This window comes from Aythya marila (assembly GCF_965140915.1).
Source record: "Aythya marila genome assembly, chromosome: 4".
Lineage (NCBI taxonomy): Eukaryota > Metazoa > Chordata > Aves > Anseriformes > Anatidae > Aythya > Aythya marila.
Window position 1 is genome coordinate 44970612 of NC_139045.1, and position 19106 is coordinate 44989717.

Below are 19106 nucleotides of genomic sequence, written 5' to 3' on the forward strand. Positions count from 1 at the left end.
CTGCCCTCCCGCTCGCTTCCTGCCTGCCGCCGTGCCTAGTGAGTGCACTGTGCTGCTCTCCTCTCGCTTTGGCGGCTGGAAACTTCCCTGGGGTTACTTCTCTTCTGCGAGAGCAGCACAGTAGCAAAACAGCCATCTCCTATAACCCAAACAACAGGTCTTGTGTGCTGATGTGGCTGCTGTTCAAGTCAAGGGAAGGCGCGGATCGATGGAGACCAAAGTTACACAAGTGCCCGACTGAGGTCTCTACGCAAGGTCAGTTCCTGCACTGCATAAAGCCCGGCTCCCACGTGGACAGGCACCTCACGGGAGCAGCCACATTCCCGGGTGGTGGAAGGCTTCCCAGGCCATTAAAAAAATGCTTCTTGGAGCATGTCATTTGGGCTGTTTTCCTCATGCATTGGCATTTGGCCAAAGGCCAGCACAGGTAGCCTACTGTGCGCCTGCTGCATCCTGTCCCCCCTCGCCAGCTGAGGGTTGTGCATGGTTACGAGTGGCCACATATGTCCGGATGCTCTGGTTACTCTCCTAAAAATAGAAAAAAAAACAAAACCAGCAAAGTCACACCAATATGAGTTGTTTCCCCAGCCTTGGGTGGCTGCTGGGACAAGGTGCAGTGTGCTGCCCCCAGGCTGGGGCTGCTCCTGGCCTCACCCCTGCATTTGGAAGGGGGACGGTGGGAATGGCTGTGCTCTGCCTTGTCCCTGTCTTATCTGGCCGGGCTTTCTTCCCAGGGCTGGAGCAGGGACCAGCCCTTGTGCTCAGCAGCTCGCACAGTTCTCGCTTCTGGCTGCTCACTCAGCCAGGCTAGGAGGGTGAGCAGAGTGCCTTCGGGATTCCCCTTCGCACACCAATACTGGGGCCGGCTGCTGTGCAGGAGGGTCTTTGCCCTTACTGCAGCATTGCTGAGAGACAGAGCTCAGTGTTGGGATTCACTCTGGATAATCAAACACCTTCCTAGATGGTTTTTTGTCAGAAGCTGCTCCAGTGCAGTGGCATTCCTGCTGCAAGCTGGAACTTATTGCGAGTGTGTGAATGTTCTTCACCCCTCATCCACTTAAAACTTTGTAGTTTTGTTAGAAAACTGGTTGCCTTCAGAAGGCTGTGACTAATTGCTGTAGTAGGGGGGATTTTTTAGTGCTGCTGTGCCGGGTGCAGCTGGGGCCAGCAGCCAGAATTGCAAGAAATGGGCGATGGGAGGGAAACCTGGGCGAGTGTGCCTGGGCCTGGCCGTGCTGCACGTGCATCGCTGCCGAACTGCGGCTCACGCAGGAAGCCTTCTCTAGATTTTTCTACCAATCTGCCAGCCCTGGTCACCAGAAGCCCCCAGCCTGCCAGGAACGTGGCAGCGCTTGCTCACGAAGATGCAGGGTACGTGGAGCCCCGCTTGGGCTCGGAGGGGTGAAGCTGTGCTGCAGCAAAGGGCTATTAGGAGGGCATTTTGCTGTGGCCTTTCGTTTGGACGGCATTGCAGGCAGGAAAAAAAAAAAAAAAAAAGGAAAAGAAAACAACAACAAACTGGGGGAGGGAAGGGAAAAAATTCGCGTCGGGTCCCAAGGTGTTTTTTTGGTAGCCCCTCGGAGCAGGACGGGCAGCAGCGGTGAGTGCGGTGGGGCCGGGGGCTGCGACGCGTGGGAAGGGAGCCGGGAGCCGGGATCCTCCCCGCGGCGCTGCTCCGGAGCCGCCGCTGAAACCCGAAGCGCGGGGCTGCGGCTGAGGGCTGGCCCTGGGAGGCTGCTCCAGCCTCCCGACCCTATAAATTCACGCCCCCCCCATCCCCGGCCGGAGCCGCGCTTCCCAACTTCTCGGGGCGCGGAGTTTTGGGGCTGCGAGTTGGGGCTGCGTGCGCCCGGATCCTCCGTGGGATCCCTGCTGCCGGGGGGAAGGCAAAGCAGCCCGGAGCTGCGGGGGCGAGCTGAAACGGGCTGTCGCTGCTCCCCGGGCCGTCTGGAGAAGCCGCCGCGTTGATGGGTGAGAGCATCGGCCCCGCTGCTGGGAGGTAGGAGCCCTGCCCAGGGGTTGCCGGCGGCTGGGTGCTGCCCCGGGGCTCGCTGGCACACCGGGAGCGAGCTGGCGGCTCGGGGCTTCAGCAGGGCTAAAAGCCCTTTGTGCTTGCTGCAGTGCCCACCGTGCTCCTCGTCTCGGGGTTTGGGCTGGGTGTCTTCACGGCTTTTCTTCTCCCGAGCTGCCCGTGGCAGGCTTTCGGGCATAACGCGCCCACCGGGACAGGCTTCGCGATAAGCGCTTGGGTTTTAATCACCAAAGAGTTGGGCAATCTTCGGTGCACTGAGAGTTACTGGGCGGATTGCTTCTTAAGATAAGGCAGTAGTCAGCCTTATTTTCCTCGTCGTTTGGGCTCGCAGGGAATATTTCTCTGTCTATATTTGTTCCAGTAACATGCAGGCAGTTGTCGATGGGGGTGGGGGTGCCTTCGTTTTCAGCAGTGGCGAGCAGTAAATAAATCGTGGTCAGCGTTGGAGCCGTTGTACAATAGGTAAGCGGAAATAAACTGCGGGGTGTTTTTTAGGTAGGTGTCCTTGTCCCACGTAGGGAGAAATAAGAAACCAAATTAATTCCCTGTGTAAGCGCAGCGACTGTAATACTTGGACTTTGTCTAATGTGAATCTGAATTGTGCTTGTGCTAAGAAGCGTGGTTGCTGGGAGAAGAGAGTAACTCGGAGATACCTGTGAGATGCTGGGGTCTTCCTGTGCATTTGGGGGAAAGGTTTCCCCTGGAATAAGAGTTAAGGGAGGGTGCTGTGGCTATGCAAGAGGCAAAGCATCCTGTTGCTGCCAAAATCAGTGTAGTACCGTGTTGCACTCGCGGGAGGTGCGCAGAAATATGAGCAGAGGGAAAGGCAGAGTGAAGTTTGATCTCTGGTCCCTGTGAAAACCTTGTGCTCTGGCAAGTTCTGTAAGTGCAAAAGGCATCCTTCAGTATGGGATACAGTGGCTTGAGTTAAAAATAAAAGTTGTGTTTCTTCATGCTCGAAGCCTAAAGTTTTGTCTGCCTCTTGTTTGGTTTGTGGTCTTGCCTCCCAGCTGCTTTTTTCTTTGCGTGGTCTTTTCTTGGCTTTCATTCCCTGATAAGGAGAGTTAGCTCTGGAATAGGGTGCCCACACACACACAGACAAACTTGGGCTGCCTTGTGACTGAGCAGACTGCGTGTTAGCTGTCAGACATGAAGGAAAGGACGAGCCATCTTCACAAACTCTAAGGCGAGGAACACAGTGATGGAAAACATGGGGTGCAGGAATGCTGCAATCGCTGTCTGGTAGGTGGCTTCTGCGATGCTGAGGACTCCAGGCAGAACAGGTGGCTGATACTGTTGGACTGCAAGGCAACAGATTTCCGTGGAGTTTGTTGCTCCCCTGTCAGTTTGGGCAGGGATAGAAATAGGAGGTGGCTGGTGGTGTGAGGAGCTGCATGCCGAGAGACCTGCTCCTGGTCTGCAGCCTCTTGCATGCGTCCTCGCTCTTCCCTTCTGCTCGACAATTCTGCTGCTTCCTTTTGGGTGGTCGAAGTGTGGATTTTACGTTAATTTTGGATACGTTAATTTTGTATTGGATGTAGTACAGGTAGAAAACGAACCACAGGAGTCCTCAACTAGCTCCCATTAAAAGCTAGGCAACTTCTCCCAGAAGGAGGTGGTTTTACTAACAGAAAGTCACTTGGCACTCAACCCAGCATTGTGCAGTATACTTGCTTGGTGTAATGATCAGTCTGAAAGTATGTGCTTTACTACTTCTTTTATTTGTTTGTCTCTAGCTGCCTGCTTTGTTAGCTCTGGTGCTTATTAGCTTGTTGGATGTTCAGTAGCCTTCTTCTTTCAAATCTCTGCTTCACCTGAACTGCTGCCTTGCTCTCGGCCTTTGTTTTTTAGTAGAAGTGAAAATCCCAGTTCCTTCACTGCATTTGGAGGTTGTTTATTCCACTCTTGGAGTGGTTTCCAGTTTTCTGACACACTCCTCAGTGTTTGAATACCTGCACTGGAGGTAGCACTTGAGGTGCAGTCTGGTCGAATCCAGAGACGCAACAACTTTTACACTGCAATTTTCCTTCTCCTCGTTAAATTCCCGTGCAGTGGCACAAGGCAGGGGGCGGTTGTGTTGAGCAGGGCCTTTGGCTGATGTTGCAGGAGGATGCTCTCAGGTGCTGTCAGCTCTTGGCAGTCTGTGTTGAGGCAGGAGGCACAGGCTGGTGCCCAGCCAGCCGTCTGTCCGCCGCCTCTCCTGCTCACAATTAACCGCTTCCCTGGTACTCGTCACCCGCACAGGTTTTCAGCCACCATCTTATTTCTGCTTCTAAGCCCTTGGCTGAGCAGCAAAATAAGGTATTTCCCCTGAGAGCAGAAACCACCTGCACTGGGAAGGTTCTTCATTTGCAGTCACGCTCAGTGACCGAGCTGCTAACTGTTGATTTCGCGTTGTCTGCCTGGCTCAGCTTGTGTCTCCTTGGCTTTCTGGCCCCAAACATTGCCTTCCCCGAGGCAGAGGCCTCCGGGGAGCCCACCAGCACCCTGCTTTCAGCTGTGAGCAACTTGTGCTGTTCCTTGCAGCCCCTCTTTGTTCTGAGGGGCTTGTGTGCTCTGCGGCCCCCCAAGACAAACCTGCGTTGAATTCCTCAGCAATGCTTACAGAGTTTTTTTGTCATGAAATACCTTCTGGTTTCTTACGCTTAGTTCTGTGCAGTAATATATTATGTCAGTTATGAGCAGTACCTCTTTGGAAAAGACAGGTTTCATGCCTGGGGCTTCCAAGAATTAATCAAGAATTAACCAAGAATTAATCCCCGTCCTTTTCCTGTGGATGCCTATGGTTTTAGAGCAGCTCCAAGTTGTATCTGGCTTGGCGTTCTGTGCCTGCCACACCGAACAGCCACTGTGTGTTAAAAAAAAAAAAAAGTTAAAATGCAAGAAAAGTGAGGTAGGGCCATGTGCGTTACCTAGGGCTATGGGAAGGCTGTGAAGGGGCCGCTTGGGACAACAGGACAACACCAGGACAACACCAGGGGACATCTGAAGGCAGTGGTAGTGCATTCAAAACAACATCAAGGAGGTAGGGCTGCGCGCAAGTAAGATGTAAATAAGGTCTAATTAAGATGCACAGATGCTTGGTGGAAAATGTTGTGGTTAGTAAAGGGAAAACCCAGGTTTCGGGGTAGCTTGCTGAAAGTGACGTTCTGTGCTTGTGTTATTTCTGCTTGGCCCCGAGGTTTAGCCTCAGCCCATCAGAGATGGCACGCTGGGCTGGAGAGACGGCTTCCGTCCCCTCCTAGGTGCCCGTTTGCGCTGTCACGATCCTGTTTTGTCTGGATGTTACTTAACCAGGGGGAAAAAATAACCTGGTATGCTGCTTGGTGCCTGATGGAAGGAAACTGAAGGACCACGGCAGACCGCTGCTTGCCTTGCTTCAGTCCGAGCTGTGTGGACATTAGGCTGGGTAAGAGCTGGTATTGGTGAGTGTGCTGGGATGACCATTTGCACTTGTGATTTCTGAAGGCTTCAGTGTTGCAGGGATGAGTGTTCAGAAAGTGGATGCCACGAGTGAGTCCTATGTGCTGGGGCAGAGCAGAGCCTGTGAGGCCAATGCTGCGTTGCTGGAGCAAGAAACGTGCTGCAGAGGCTGCGGCTGAGATTTGCTTCTCATCCTTCAACTCTTACTCCGTGGGTCAGCTGGATGTGGGTACAGCTTGTGACGGCCCAAGTGGCTCATAATTCCTTCAGCATTTTGAGGGGGGGGAAAAAGTTCAAGGAAATCTCTAAGCTTTAAGAAATGTTGCTTTCTATGGTAATTCCAAGATCTTCTTGCTACCGTGACTATATTTAGGACTGGTTACTTGAGTCAATTATTCCTGTAATGAGCACTAATCCTGTTCGCTTTACCTGCTCGGGCTACTCCGGGGGCCGTGCGCGAAGCTTTCACCTCCCAGCCACAGCTGAGATCAAAATTGCAGGTCCCAAGCGTGGGTACTTGCTGCTAAGGGGTCTTGCAAAACACATAGAGAAATCCTGCAGGCTGGAAAGAAGCTCTGTCTCTGGCACTTGCAATATTTGTGCAGCTGCTCCCACTTTTTTTTTTTTTTTTTTTTTTTTTTTAATTTAAGTTTTAAGCAGCAAGCAAAATTAGGGAGAGGTGTTAGAGGACTTGTCTGGAGAAAGAAAACGTGCCGTGCTTTTTTGTTTGGACATAGTGACACCCCTCACTTTTTTTTTAAGGGCTGTGAGCCCTACCTCAGGTTTGCAAGTTAAAAGCCTGCTTAGTTTTTGTGTTTAAGCAGAGCTAAAGGCGATCTGCTAGCATTAGAGGTTTGTGGACGGCCTTTGTGTTTCTGTACTCCCCGTAGTAAGCTGGGAGCTCAATCAGCTGCATTGCTGGAGCCTGAGGTGTTCTGATCCCAGTAACTTCTGATGTAAATTTTGTGGAGTTGAAAAGTGAATGGTAAAAGTCCTGGTCGAAAAGCTTAATCTGACAAGTTCTGCCCTGTGGCCAAAAAGGAAGTTTCAAAAAGAAATCGTAGCAGCAACACCACCTGCTAGTCACTAACTGCTTGCAAGGCTGGGGATTAACTTTGCTCGTATGTATGGTGAAATACAACTCACCGTCTGCTGTAACACAGTCTTATTTGCAGTTTGCTGTTTTTTTTTTTTTTTTTAATTAAAAATAAAGCGAGCATATAACTCTGTTACATGGCAGTCTGAAGCCTTGAAGGTTCAATTTTAAATACAGGTGAGGTAAAAGTGCCTCAAAAGTTGACGAAATAACTTTAAACTGTTAAGTTATTAGCATGGAAAAGGATTTTGAGCTTTTATGAAACTTTGCCTTGTTCCTGCAGTATTTGAGGAGCTTTAAGCCCAAACCTTTGAAATGATGCAAGAAATGTAAGTTCGCTTTGGTTTCTAGCAGCCGTGGATTTAAATGGAAAAACAGGCTTGAGAACTTGAACCCTGAATGTGGTGGTTTTTTTTTTTTTTTTTTTTTTTTTTAAATAAAAAAGGCAAATGAGGAGTGATAATCAAAACTATGTCATTCCAAGTGAGTTGAATGTCTTCTAGGCTTGCACTCGGAGCAGGAGCCCAATTCAGTGGAGGTGGCTGTAAAATACGAAGGAAACAAGTTAGATATCCGAAAGACTGGTTTGTTGTACCAGAAACTCTTCTTCCTGAGTCAGTACAGCAGCACTCACATTGGAGACACTTCAATCCATCCTCCAGGACTGTGTAAGAAAGGATAGTTAACACACAGCTGTGCAGAGATTTATGACTTTACGCTAGAGACCGGGTGCCTTTGGGTTGCTTTCTCATCTGCGTGAGGGGCAAGGCAGGGGTACCTGTCTGTGTGCCGCCTGTTGAGCACGCAGCACGTGGCATGCTTGGTGTCAAGACTCATTATCACGCCAGGAGATTAAGCCGTGGCTCAGCGGTGCTGTGCAGCCCAGGCTCACAGCCTTGGTGGCTGGGGAGCGTGCTGCCGGAGCTGGGCACCGGGGGATCCCCCCCGAGCATCAGCAAAGCAGCTGTAGATGCCGAGGCCACCTGCAGATGTTTGCAGGTTGTTTGATGCCGTCGCTCCCGGGATGCTGCTTCGGAGGGCTTCGTCACCCAGCGTGAGCAGGAGGGCTCTGAGACGTGAGTTTGACTGTGCTTTATTTTCTGAGGGAGGGACAGAGGAGCCAGAAGGACGCATTCGTTACTGTTCCTCTGCAGGTGTCTGTGCAGTGAAAAACCTGTAGCTTGTGTCCAGTAAGTAGTGCCGAATTGCTGTGCCCAGTGGAGGCACACAGCAAAGGAAATAATTACTGCTCGGTGCTGTTACACTGAATGCTGAGTGAGCCCGGGACAAGGAAATGCTAACAAAAAGGTCACGCTACTGCCGTGGCAGGAGAAAAAGCAGAGTACTGGGCTGCAAGCAGTGCTGCTGGGGGATTTTGTGGACAAGCTTTGTGGTGCTCCAGTCCCTTTTCTGAGGAGTCAGGGAGGCACTGCCAGCAGGGAGTAGCTGCAGTTTCTCTGGCAGACCGATGGCCTGAGGAGTGCAGCTGGACGGCTCCGCTGTAGCCAGAGAAATTGGGTTGTGCTGACAGATGGGAAAGGTGAGGAAGGAGAAGTTCATTATTTCTCAAATGGTTAGGTGGATTTTATTTTATTTTTTTTTAACCTGGGAGTTGATTAAAAGCTTTCACCTGGCAGTTAACTCTGTGTTGGATGTCCTTGCTGCCTTGTGATGTGGGAGGCACCCGGGGTTTCAGCCTTGAAAGCAGAGATGTGCACCTCCAGCCTGGCCAGGGTGGGCAGCAGGGCCCTGCTGCCTGGGGAGCGTGCTTCCCGGGGGTGATGCTGCTCGCAGCACGCCTTCACCGCTGCAGCTCCTGTCATCTGAGCTGAAAGGGTGAGAACACCTTCCCTCCTTGACTGCTTCCTTCCCTCCTTCCTGTTCTGCATCAACATTGTTCTCCTTTTGTACTTCTTTCTTGGAGAAACAGTGCACCTGCACTTGCCTGCCCAGTGCTTTGGAGGGCAGGGAGATAAAGTTGGTTTTCATTTATATCACAAGATGAGGCTGTTCTTGCCTGCGATCTACCTTTGTGTGGTTGTAAGGAGTAAAGAGATGGCTGTCCTGTGAAGAACCCGAGGGATCCTGGAGTTGCCTGGGAGGATGGAAATCAAATAATAAGTGAATCCAAATCCCTCTTTATGAGGAAATCACGGACAGGTGGAGCCAGTGCTTGAATGCTGGCTGCGGTGTACCACCAGCACAGCTAAACGGATGGCCACAGGCTTTGGGGTGCCCACCTGGCAAATACTGAATGCAGAACTGGTGGCAGCAAGGTCCTTTGCCAGTCAGTGTGGAGTTAATGTCTGTGCCCAGAAGGAGGATGAAAACGTGAGCTCAGAAACGAGCTAGGAGCGCTGCTGGACAGCTGGGAAAAGGGGATGCTCTGCTGTGTTTTCAGAAGCAGGCAGACGCACAGCTTTTGGGCATCTGGGAGAGATGAGTAGCAATGAAAGGGCTCAAGTCTCGTTGCAAAAATGAAGAGAGGAGTTATTGGAAATGAGAAATAAATCTGCACCAAATTGGCCTGTCCAACAAGCTTGCTTTATATTTACAAGCCAGGAGGCTTGAATGGCTCTTCTGGTTTTTCAGCCTGGATGCCTAGACACATCGCTTGGAAACTGATATGAGCAAACAGTTTGTTCTGGGGCTCATGGAGAGCGGAACAAAAAGAAGCTGTTGTGTTTCTTGGCCAGTCCATCATGTGCGCAATTTTTTTGAGACGATTAAGGTAGGAAAAAGTAAAGTGCTCTGGAAATCGTGACATGATCCTGCAATTTCTCCCCTCTTTAACCGGCCTATTAAACTTGTACAGAGCTCTTCAGAGAGTGGCAACCTGTGATATTTTTGGTGGTGCTGAAAGGTCTCTTGAGAAAGAGGCTGTGGTTTGGCTGAGAGCTTGTAGAAAATGTACTGCTTTTGGCCAGCTCTTCATCAGGAGGGTGCTACCCAGACGGAAGGTGGCCATCAGCTGTCCTGGGACGAAAGCACACAGGCTGAAACTGCAGGTGGCTGGAGAGAGCTGAACTTTGTGGAAATGACAGGGGTTTTGCTGACCCTGTGGAGCAGGGAATGGAGGTGCAAAGGTGCACCCATTTCATGTGGTAGGTCTGCTGGAGCCAGCACAGTCATCTTAAAGCGTCTGAAATTGCAACGGGAAATCAGGAAAAAGTCTCATCCTTAAGGCTGATGCTCCCACAGGACAGGACTGAGTTTGCTTGGCGAGCAGGTGGTACTCAGCCAAGAAGGCAGGGATGTGCCCGTCTCTGTGTGCAGAAATCAGGGCTGCTTTGTCCTGGGGATCCTGCAAACAGCGCCCTGGGCCTGGCACGGCCAGCTCCTGCTGCTGGCACCTAGGCTTTGTGTGTGCTGGGAGTTCATTACAGCTTCTTCAGGTAACTTGGCGTTGTTCCTGGGGCTACGACATGAAACCTGTGGAGGTGGAATTGTGATGCCTTACTGCCTGGATTTGCGAGGAGATGAGTGAAGATGGCCGCAAGGCATGGAGCAGGGACCCATGGTTTTGTCTGCTGGGAATGGGCTGCAGAAGTGCAAAGGGTGCTGCAAGAGCAGTCAGGCCTGTACAGAAGCCCTGCATGAAAATAAATGGTCTCTGCCAGTCAGGAAACAGACCCTGCATTGCCTTCTTGATCACAGGCATCCAGCGCAACCAAGTGGAGCTCTGGATTTTATCTTTCTTGCAGAATTCAAGAAAGAAAGCGCTGTTGAAGAGCCCGGGGTGGCACTGGATGAAAACGCTGTGTTAATTCAGGCAGTGGGGGCAGCGTGACACGAAGGGAAATGAACTCCAGATGCTCTGGGGTGTTGTGGGGGCTTGTGAGTTGTCTCAAAGGTTGCAGCGAGTTGCTGAACTGAAACTGCCAGGTTTTTAGTGCTTAAAATGAATCCCTGTCTCAGCTGGCCATCTGTAATTCCCCATTCTTCCTTTGGTACCCTGCAAAGTTTTGAAAGCCACGCAAATAGCCCTAAACATCAGCAAGTTTCCAAGTATGCTGTGACTGATTCAGTCGTTACTCTGTAGTAATTAATTCACAGCTCAGGTCGTCAGGAAGCGTCCGAGCATCTGTGTGTTGGGAGGCTGCCTGCTAACAACAGCGGAGCAGAAGGAATGGCATTGCTTGGCAGGAGGGGGACAACTCTGTGAGAGCTTCACCGGCAGGTTTGGGGTGAACTGGTGTGATTCTTCCCCAAACAAAGGCTTCAATTTGTATTGTGTCAGCCCGTCCTGGAACCCTGTGGAAGAGACAGAGAAGAATTGCTGAGAAAAATACAGCGTGTTAGCATGAAACGGGAACCAGGGAAAGGGGACGGCGAGCTGAGAGCCACGGAGCGTGCTTTTAGAGCCTTGGAGAGATTGTTCCAGTTGTTGGTGTCAATCTGCAGGCTGAAAGAGGGAAACTTCTGCACACTGTCATGAAAATAAGGACTAAATTCCACCTCCTTCAGGGAATGGAAGAAGGAAAATTACTTCAGTGGTTCAAAGGCAATAAAAAGAAAAAAAAAAAAAGCTTTTTATATACTGCTATTTGGTCCATCATGCATTTTCCTGTCTTCATATGCTGGAATTCTTGGTTGTGACCAGTTTGGATTAGGCACTGCCTTTGTGCAAAGTGCTGTAAAAGCAGTTTTGACTTTGGGGTGTTTTTACACACTGAAAAGAATAATTAGCAGGGAGGGATACTGAGATGCTTCGTCCTGAACCTTTGTGCTTCCATCCAGCCAGGATGGCATTTATATCTGTGGTTTGGGAAATCGTGCCGACCTCACCCTACTGGGGGACTTGCACTTGCTGACCTGCCTTAGCGAGCTGATGTCAGGCATCCTTCCCTTCAGGCCGTCATTCCCCTGGCTGTGTGCACCCTTGCAATGTTTTCGGAATGCCTCCTGTTCTTTTCTTGGCTGCCGCGGCGTCACTCCAGCCAAACGCTCATCTTCATTCCTCGGCCCTGAATGCTTTCCAAGTTGTCTCTGTCTCCAGGGGAGAAGCATCAAACTCAAAAAAGCAGCTGATAATACGTTGGTATGATGCATTGTTTTCCGTATCGAAAGGGAGAGCAAACTTGAAAATCATTTGTTACATATTACCAACATTAGGAACCAGTAATGAAGAAAAGACCGATGCTTACTCTATATGACTTTCAGGCTTATTTTCAGGTTCTGCTTTGCAGATTGAAACTTGAAATGCTTCTTAGGAAAACGTTTATTGCAGGGCTGCGTGAAAATGAGGGCCACGAGGTGAATTATGAGGAGCTGGATGCTCCCTGGGCTGCAGACGCGAGGTCTGTGCCCTGGGCTCCTCAGCAACCTCAGAGGGCTCACACAGCTCAGAGCTGCTGGTGCCCTTCCTGCCCCATGTGAGGGAAACTGTGCAGAGCTGCCATCAGGGTGCTAAAGCAGCTGTGTTCGGCAACGACCTCTTGAAAGCTGTTCCTCTTAAAGCTCTTTCTGTATTTTTTCCCTCCATCAGGTGCTGTGCTGTTTATCATGGGCTTTTTGCTTTCACCAGCAGAATCTTGCCCATTCTTGTGGGTATTTTCTATTTCTGAACTCTAATTCAAATAACCTGAGATTAGATTTTAGTACATGCACTGGTTGTATTCCAGAGAGAAGAACTGGAAGTTGAAAATATTTTGCTTTCATAATATGTGCACATGTCTAGACCTCCTTCTGTCTGCCCGCTGCAGTGACATCTTCTTGGTTGTCTTCTGTCTTCCTTCTGCTGTGTGTGGTTTGCAATTCAGTAATAAAGATAAACTGTGGCTCAGTGTGAAGCATGACACGGACACGATCAGATTGCTGCCTGGATGTCCCCGGATGAAGGGCAGTGCTGGGGGTGCAGGGAGGAGGCACTGTGCAAAACTGTTGGCCTCCCTTCAGTGCTGCTGGTTTCCCATTTCTAGGAGTTGTGCAACGTTCCTGCTGGATGTTAGCTGGGTCAGGGCTGGTCAACCACTTCCCCAAAGAACTTGGCAGCAGAAAACAACCATTTGTGTAATTGTAACTGTTACTGGCAGCTTGTCACCTCTTGTAATTTATAGATTTTTTTAATTGAAGTGCAGCAAGGCTTGATTTTCAGCACGTATTGTAAGCTAGCATCTAATACAAGTAATAACACTGTGTGTTGAATTTTCAGGTGTTAGGATGTTTCTGAAATCATCAGTTTTAATGAAAAGCGGGACTTGAAATCAGATTTGAGATGATAAGATAGCTAGAAAGCTGTGGGGTTTGGAACAAGCTTCAGTAGGGTTTGGTAGGAATGTGATCATAATTGTGCTTTAACAACCTTAAAATGATGCTATTCATCTTCTCAGGAACTGTTCTGCATAGTTGAGCTTGTAGATGAATCTGGCAGTAAATCACATGCAAGGATTTATTACCAGGTAGCAACTTCAAGTGATCGCTGTGATAAATGTCTGCTGCTTTGTTTATATTGTTGTTCATTTAAAATCCCACGTAAATCTTGCCTCTGTTATACTGTGGAGGAGCTGCTATCTTTTTTTTTTTTTTTTTTCTTTCTTTCTACCAGTTTTCACTTATCTTCTCAGCAGAAAGAGCTGGTTGTGAGGCTGTCCTCAGTCTTGGAGCCCTCTCCTGTAACCCTTGTGTGGTGGTGCCCTAGTGGCAGACTCGGTGTCAGCGGTAGGTTGGGTGTCAGGCTCATTTGTCCCCTGACAACAGTCGATCTTTTCAGAGAGGTTCTCATCCTCACTCTGTGATGGCTTCAGGATGGAGGAGGCAGTAATCAGGCTCTAAAATGACTGCTCCTGTTTTGCTTCGCAGTTTCTTCTCTATACTTGTGCTGTGGTTGCATCTTGCAGAATTAGCGGTCCGGAGCAAATACCCTAGGGAAGGTGAAGTGCTTCTCCTCAATGCCTTCTTCAGACTGCTACAAAACAGTCCCTAAGTAGTTCAGGGTTGGAAAAACAATTAAAACGGAGAGGGTCTGGCTGTACTTGTTTGTGTATTCTCTTCTCCTTCTTCTGTGCGTCATTCCTTGGTGACAGGTCCATTGGGACCACTTGTTTGGTCTTGTCCCATTTGCCCCAAAGGAATTGCCAGGTGGTGTCAGCCTTAGGGATAACTTCGGTGCTGTCTGCAGTGACCTGATGGTACTGACGAAGATGAAGTAAAAGCAGAAGTTTTCTTGGTGGTTTAGCTCTACCTACTCTGTTTTTATCTTTATAGCCAGCTGTGTTCTACAGCCAGCCATTAGTTAATAACTGTACAAAATGCTTTGTGCGGGATTTAGGATGCCCAAGCCCTGAGAAGAATCTCATCTGCCCTGCATTGATGAAAGATGAGCAAGATGCATCAGAACCTTGATAGCACAGGAGTGTTTGTGGGGGAAATTCAAGAGCAAAGGGGTAGTATGTCTCAAGTTTTTCAAGATCTCTCCAGGAATGGATCCCAGTATTTCCCCATCTTGCCAACAGAGAAGGCAGTTAGCGCTGCTGAGAGCTAGGTTAGCTACCAATACCCATCTGTATTTTGTCATCTGAGCTATGAGTCTGGTAGAGGGGCAAACCTCAGAAAATGAAATGATCGACCTCGAGGGATTCATACAAAATTCCTTATGAAAATGAGTTTCTTGAATATGTCTGAAAGAAAAAAAAAGTGAGAGGCTTTGAGCTGTGTTTCCTGCACGAAACACAGCTCGTGGGCTTCCTGGGGCCGCCGGTACTTAGAGGTGTACATTCTTTCCCCTTCCGTCTAATTTCCTCCCTTTGAAGTGGGGATCAGGCTTCCATTGAAAGCAGAAGTTGTCCAGATACATGACACACGAACATCTGACTTCGTTTGAAGGTACATGAAAGGCTTTTATTACTTTCCTTTACCGTTTCTGCCTCGTAATATCATCCTAAATCACACTGCGGAATGAAATTGCAGTAGTTGCCTCCTTGACCCCCCTTGTGTTGTAGCAAGCTTAGTGCTTTACGTACAGGATCTTTCAGGGCCTCACTGAGATTCCGGCTGCGTTGTCCTCTGTGTGTCTGGACAAGGGCTGCATCATCTGCCTCCAATTTAGCGGAGCTGGAAGGCCGGAAATGGGTTTTCTTTCCCGAAGAAAAGTAACTGCAAGTGTGTTGCGAGTGAAAGCACCGATCTGGAGCTGTTTCTCTCTTTATGTGCAGCGGAGAGGGTTTCCAAGGTTCAGCTGCTTTTATCTACTGATGCCGGTAGATGGTACGGCTCTGCTACAATGCAAAATCACAAACAGCGAACGAATTAATTTCATTTTTTGTTTCACTGAAGCACGTGGCAAATTTCAACATCTTGAGGCAAACTTCCCTAAAAGGAATTGTAGAATTTCAGAAGTGAGTTGGTACGTGGAAGCATCGGTGTGGTTTTGTGTGTGTTTCCTCCGGATTCCTTTGCTAGCTCATTGCCAGGAAAGCTGAATGCCATCAACAAAGTAAGTCTGACATCTGTCAGGTTGATCGCTTCTCGTTCTGTCAAATTGGAACATTTTACGCATAAAGATATTTCTGATTCTTTGGAAACTTTCTGGGTTTCTGATGGTTTTGTTAGGGAAACGTAACAGCAAAGAATCTTGCTGTTTCCTCTTACAGTGTTGAAGCAGCACTGGTGATTTTAGGTCTTGTAAAAGACCTGTAGAAATAATGAAAACAGAAATGTGGAGAAATAACAAAGCCTTTCAAGAGCTAACGCAGAAAAGAAAACTCAAGTCACAAGACAGAATAATGAGGGCGTCTGTTCTGCCAGCTCCCAAGTACTAACTTCTTTTTTCTAGAAGATAAGCTGAAAAATATTAGGGAAGCCTGCATCTGCTCTGAATAAACTTGGTTCTTAAATTTAGGTAAGTGATGTATCAAGCTGGTCTAAACAAGTCAACTTTTATGAATAAAATCACCTCCTATAGGGTTGCTATTGAGAAATTTTGCCTTCTAACTGGGAAGAACAGCTGTACGCAAAGATAATGAAATATTCAGGGGAGAGAAGTGGTGGCTAACAATCTGGTATCAGTGAAACTATGTTGCTTGTAGTAGGTAAGGTTTTCGTTACTGCAATTTCTTAATGAAAGATAGGAAGACGCATTCCAGACACTCAGTACTTAAATAAAAACCATGGCTAGTCTGGAGCATTTAGGACTGCCTGGAATGGCTTCAGACCTGTTTTTTTGGTGTCCACGTGTGCACAATCAGTGTGCCTGCCTGCTGCCTTCTCTGTTCTCTCTCGAATCATTAGCTTATCAAGGTCAAGTGGCTGCAGAGTAGAAGTGCATGCTGTTAGGGTTGCACATGCAGGGAGAAGTCAAGTATGAAGTTCTTAAAAGAATGGATTAATCTAAGTACCTTACACTGGCTTTCCTGTGATCTCTTCTAGAGGTTGGCTGTAAGTAGAATTCCATGGGAAACGTTGTGTGTAGGGAATGGGTTTAAAATAGCGAAAGTCACAGCTGAAGCTTTTCCCCAGCTCTGCTGCACTGGGCTTGCGTATGGAATAACCTGTGGTGCTGATGACTGCATTTCTTGTGCACTTAGCAGTCCCCTCACATAATTCATACTTTCCAGAAAGCACTGTGTTTTACAAAAATAAATCTTCTCTCTGTGTGTTTAGGCAAGTAAGGGAGCTGTCTGAATTTGCAAGGCACTGATTTAAACTTCTGTTGTAATAATAAAACACGTTGCTTTTGAAATGCAGGGTTGTGTTGCTGCAGGTGATAGATAATGTAAAGGTTACAAGTGTGAAAATATGATCTTCTGAAAATGAATATTTTTTGAAATGACAGTTGTGACACTTGCTGTAGATGACAGAGGGAAAAACTATATATTCTATGAAAGGAACATGATTTAGTCCTATTTTTCTTCAATGGTGACCACTAAAGAGATGGGGAAGGGTAGACAGTGACTGAGGGCAGCTGAAAATCCAGGAGCATGCAGGGACCTCAGCCAGCAGCCGTGCTGAAGCCCTTGGCACAGCCAAAGGAGTGCATCTGGGCAGCGATTCTTGTCCTCAGGCCACATGCTCTTGGCAAGTTGTGAACTGGGGTCTGCGATTAGCTTGTACCCATCTGTAATGTCCATGGGAGAGAGCTTGCTTTCCCCCCTCCTGTCATTTACTGCTTCCAGTGTCAGGCTGGAAACTGCAATGAGCTTTATTCAGTCATGATCAAGGATGTGATTCGCAAACGTGGGGAACAAGTGCATTAGCCAGCTGAGCAAAGCAGGAGCTCATTTACAGAGAATGCCATTGCATTAAGATCAGTGACTGAGTCGCATACAATTCTGAGCATCGTGATGCATTACTGTGCTAGCCAGCACCTTTCGGCAGCTCCCCAAGAAGCTGAATCCCTTCTGGAGGCCATACGTGAGCTGAACGTGCTCATCTGCCCAGTGTTTAAGTGATGGAGGATGTAATGTTCTCTTTACTTTCTCTTTTGGTTGAACAATGCTGGTGAAAGGTGTTTACGTGGGTTTTTGCTAGATTTCAGGATGGCAGTGTGCAGCGAGGCTCGGCATCCTGCACGCTTCACAGGCAGTGTGTATAGTCACCAGAGACACGTGTGAACACAAAAAGGTGAACGCACCTTCTCTAAAAGCCTTTGGCTATGGGATATGGGAACAGAGCCTGAAGACTGTGGGTGTGATATGGCAGAGATGCATCTTTGGCTTCAGTATTTCTTTAGGCACAGGTTCGAAGAGGAGATGCTGCCATCCCGGCACAGGTTGACCTTACAAAGGACAAGAACCATGTGAATTTGGACAGTTCCTACACGAGAATGACTTAGAGAGCCCAGGGTGTGGGAGTCAGAGGCTGGCTGAGGAAGGTGGAGACAGTATTAGCATGGAGCTTGAATGAAAAGGGCCATGAAGCAGTAGTGCTTAGTTAGCAGTATTGTAGAGTCACTTATCTTCTGCTGAAACAGCTGAGGCAGTACGACAGACTCAGAACTGCTTTCTGCAATATATAGGAGGGATTTTAGACTCCAATTCTAATTTTCTAATTTCTCATACAAACTTGGTTTTAAAGTAACTGAAAAGTGAATTCCGTAAGTACGAATTAATGCTTTCCTGGGCAGAAGTTGGAAATAGCAACTACAAAATAATGGAGCTTGTTTTGTGTTGGCTCTCTCAGTGGAAAGACACACATCTGCTTTCAGAAACGTTGGCTGCATTGTCTCCAGTTTTGTAGCATGGAAACTTGTCAGCATGGTTCATGTTTTCAAGTGACAGAGGCAATTACCTTTTACATAAAACATTTCTGAAAAGCTCTAGAACTGGACTGATTTCTGCTCAGAAGTCTATTGGAAATTGAGGTCCTGCTGGGGTTGGCCTGCAGAGGGGACACAAATGTTTGTTCCGCTTTGGAGACGAGCAGGAATGGAAGGAGATGCGCCCCTGAGCGTGCTAAGCCTGACCCTTTGGTTCTGACCTGCATGAATTTATAGTCCTGAGACCAAGCCAAGGAGCTGCCTGACTCACCACTGGCATACAGCACACGCCTGCCTCTTCACCACCAGCGTGGCTCCCACAGAGGCCCCCAGGAGAAGATTGCTGCTGCTCTGAACCCGGGTATGCAGGGAGCAATGTCCAACTGGGTCTGCAGCCACAGAAGCACAGCCCCAGCCACAAACCCTTTTTGCAGGACCTGTGTGCTCCTTCGTTTTAGAAGAACTTTTTCCTCTCCCCCATCTTTCTCCATGTGTTCTTATCTTGCATGAATTGGGTTCCATGTTGACTCATCCTCTGTTTTTTTTCCTTTTTTTTTTTTTTTTTTTTTTAAGGAGCACATGGGTTAAAAACACAGAGGGAGCAGTTACTTGCAGCAGCTTTGGTTGAAGGCTTTTGCTGCTGTTGACAAACTAAATTTTTTTTTTTCCCACCTGCCTGCATACTTAGTGAATGTAATTTATAACATCTGAATTCTCTTGGTCAATTCTGCAAGGAACACCTAACACCTGAGCTGTGCTGAGAATAGGAGGACAGCAGGGACAGTCCCATTGTGTTGGTTTTCCTAAAAGAGCACGCAGCCTAGTCACTGTCAGAGAGCTGCTGACATCCTCACTTGATGCTTTTGGTCATCAGTCTTTCAGAATGAGGAGTAGTGCCAGAAATTATTTTTATACTTTGAGGAATGATTTGCTGAGATCATGCTTGGACCCAACTCTTGATCAATTCTTTTGTAAGCTAGTCCTGTAAATGCTCAAGTGTTCACCAGTGACATATGGGAATTGTTGTTTTTAAGCTGTCCTCGTGATCACTTTCTCCATGTGAAGTATGAAGTTGTAAACAGGATTTGGGGTTTTCCAGTTTCAGCTGCTCTGGGCAGCGTAGCCCATTGGATGGGAGCGACATCTGGGAGCTGGAGTGGCTTTTTGCTGTTCCAGATGCAGCCTTTGACTTCACTCCCTGACCTTTTCGCTGCTCAGCACTGCCACTTGAGGCTTGCCAGCCCTTCTGCATTTCTTTGTCCATCTTGCATCACTTGACCCTTCAGCTACCAGAGGCTCTTCTCCGTCTTGTCTCTTGTTCTGTGTGCTTCTCCAGGAAAAACCTGAGGACGTGATGTGTG

General features: G+C 48.3%; 1 protein-coding gene across 3 annotated transcripts in view; it reads left to right on the top strand.

Moving 5' to 3' along the window:
• The first annotated feature begins 1257 nt into the window (after positions 1 to 1257).
• The window catches only part of ARHGAP24 (Rho GTPase activating protein 24), a 165026-nt gene continuing 147177 nt past the window's right edge, over positions 1258 to 19106 (top strand). The window contains exon 1 of one of the 3 annotated variants that reach the window (XM_082759857.1): positions 1258 to 1371. In XM_082759857.1, coding sequence (XP_082615983.1) covers positions 1365 to 1371 — 7 coding nt within the window. In that variant the 5' untranslated portion in view covers positions 1258 to 1364. Of the gene's footprint in view, positions 1372 to 1723; positions 2000 to 5213; positions 5442 to 19106 lie in introns of those variants that run through there. The other 2 variants (XM_082759858.1, XM_082759859.1) reach the window with 2 other exon arrangements.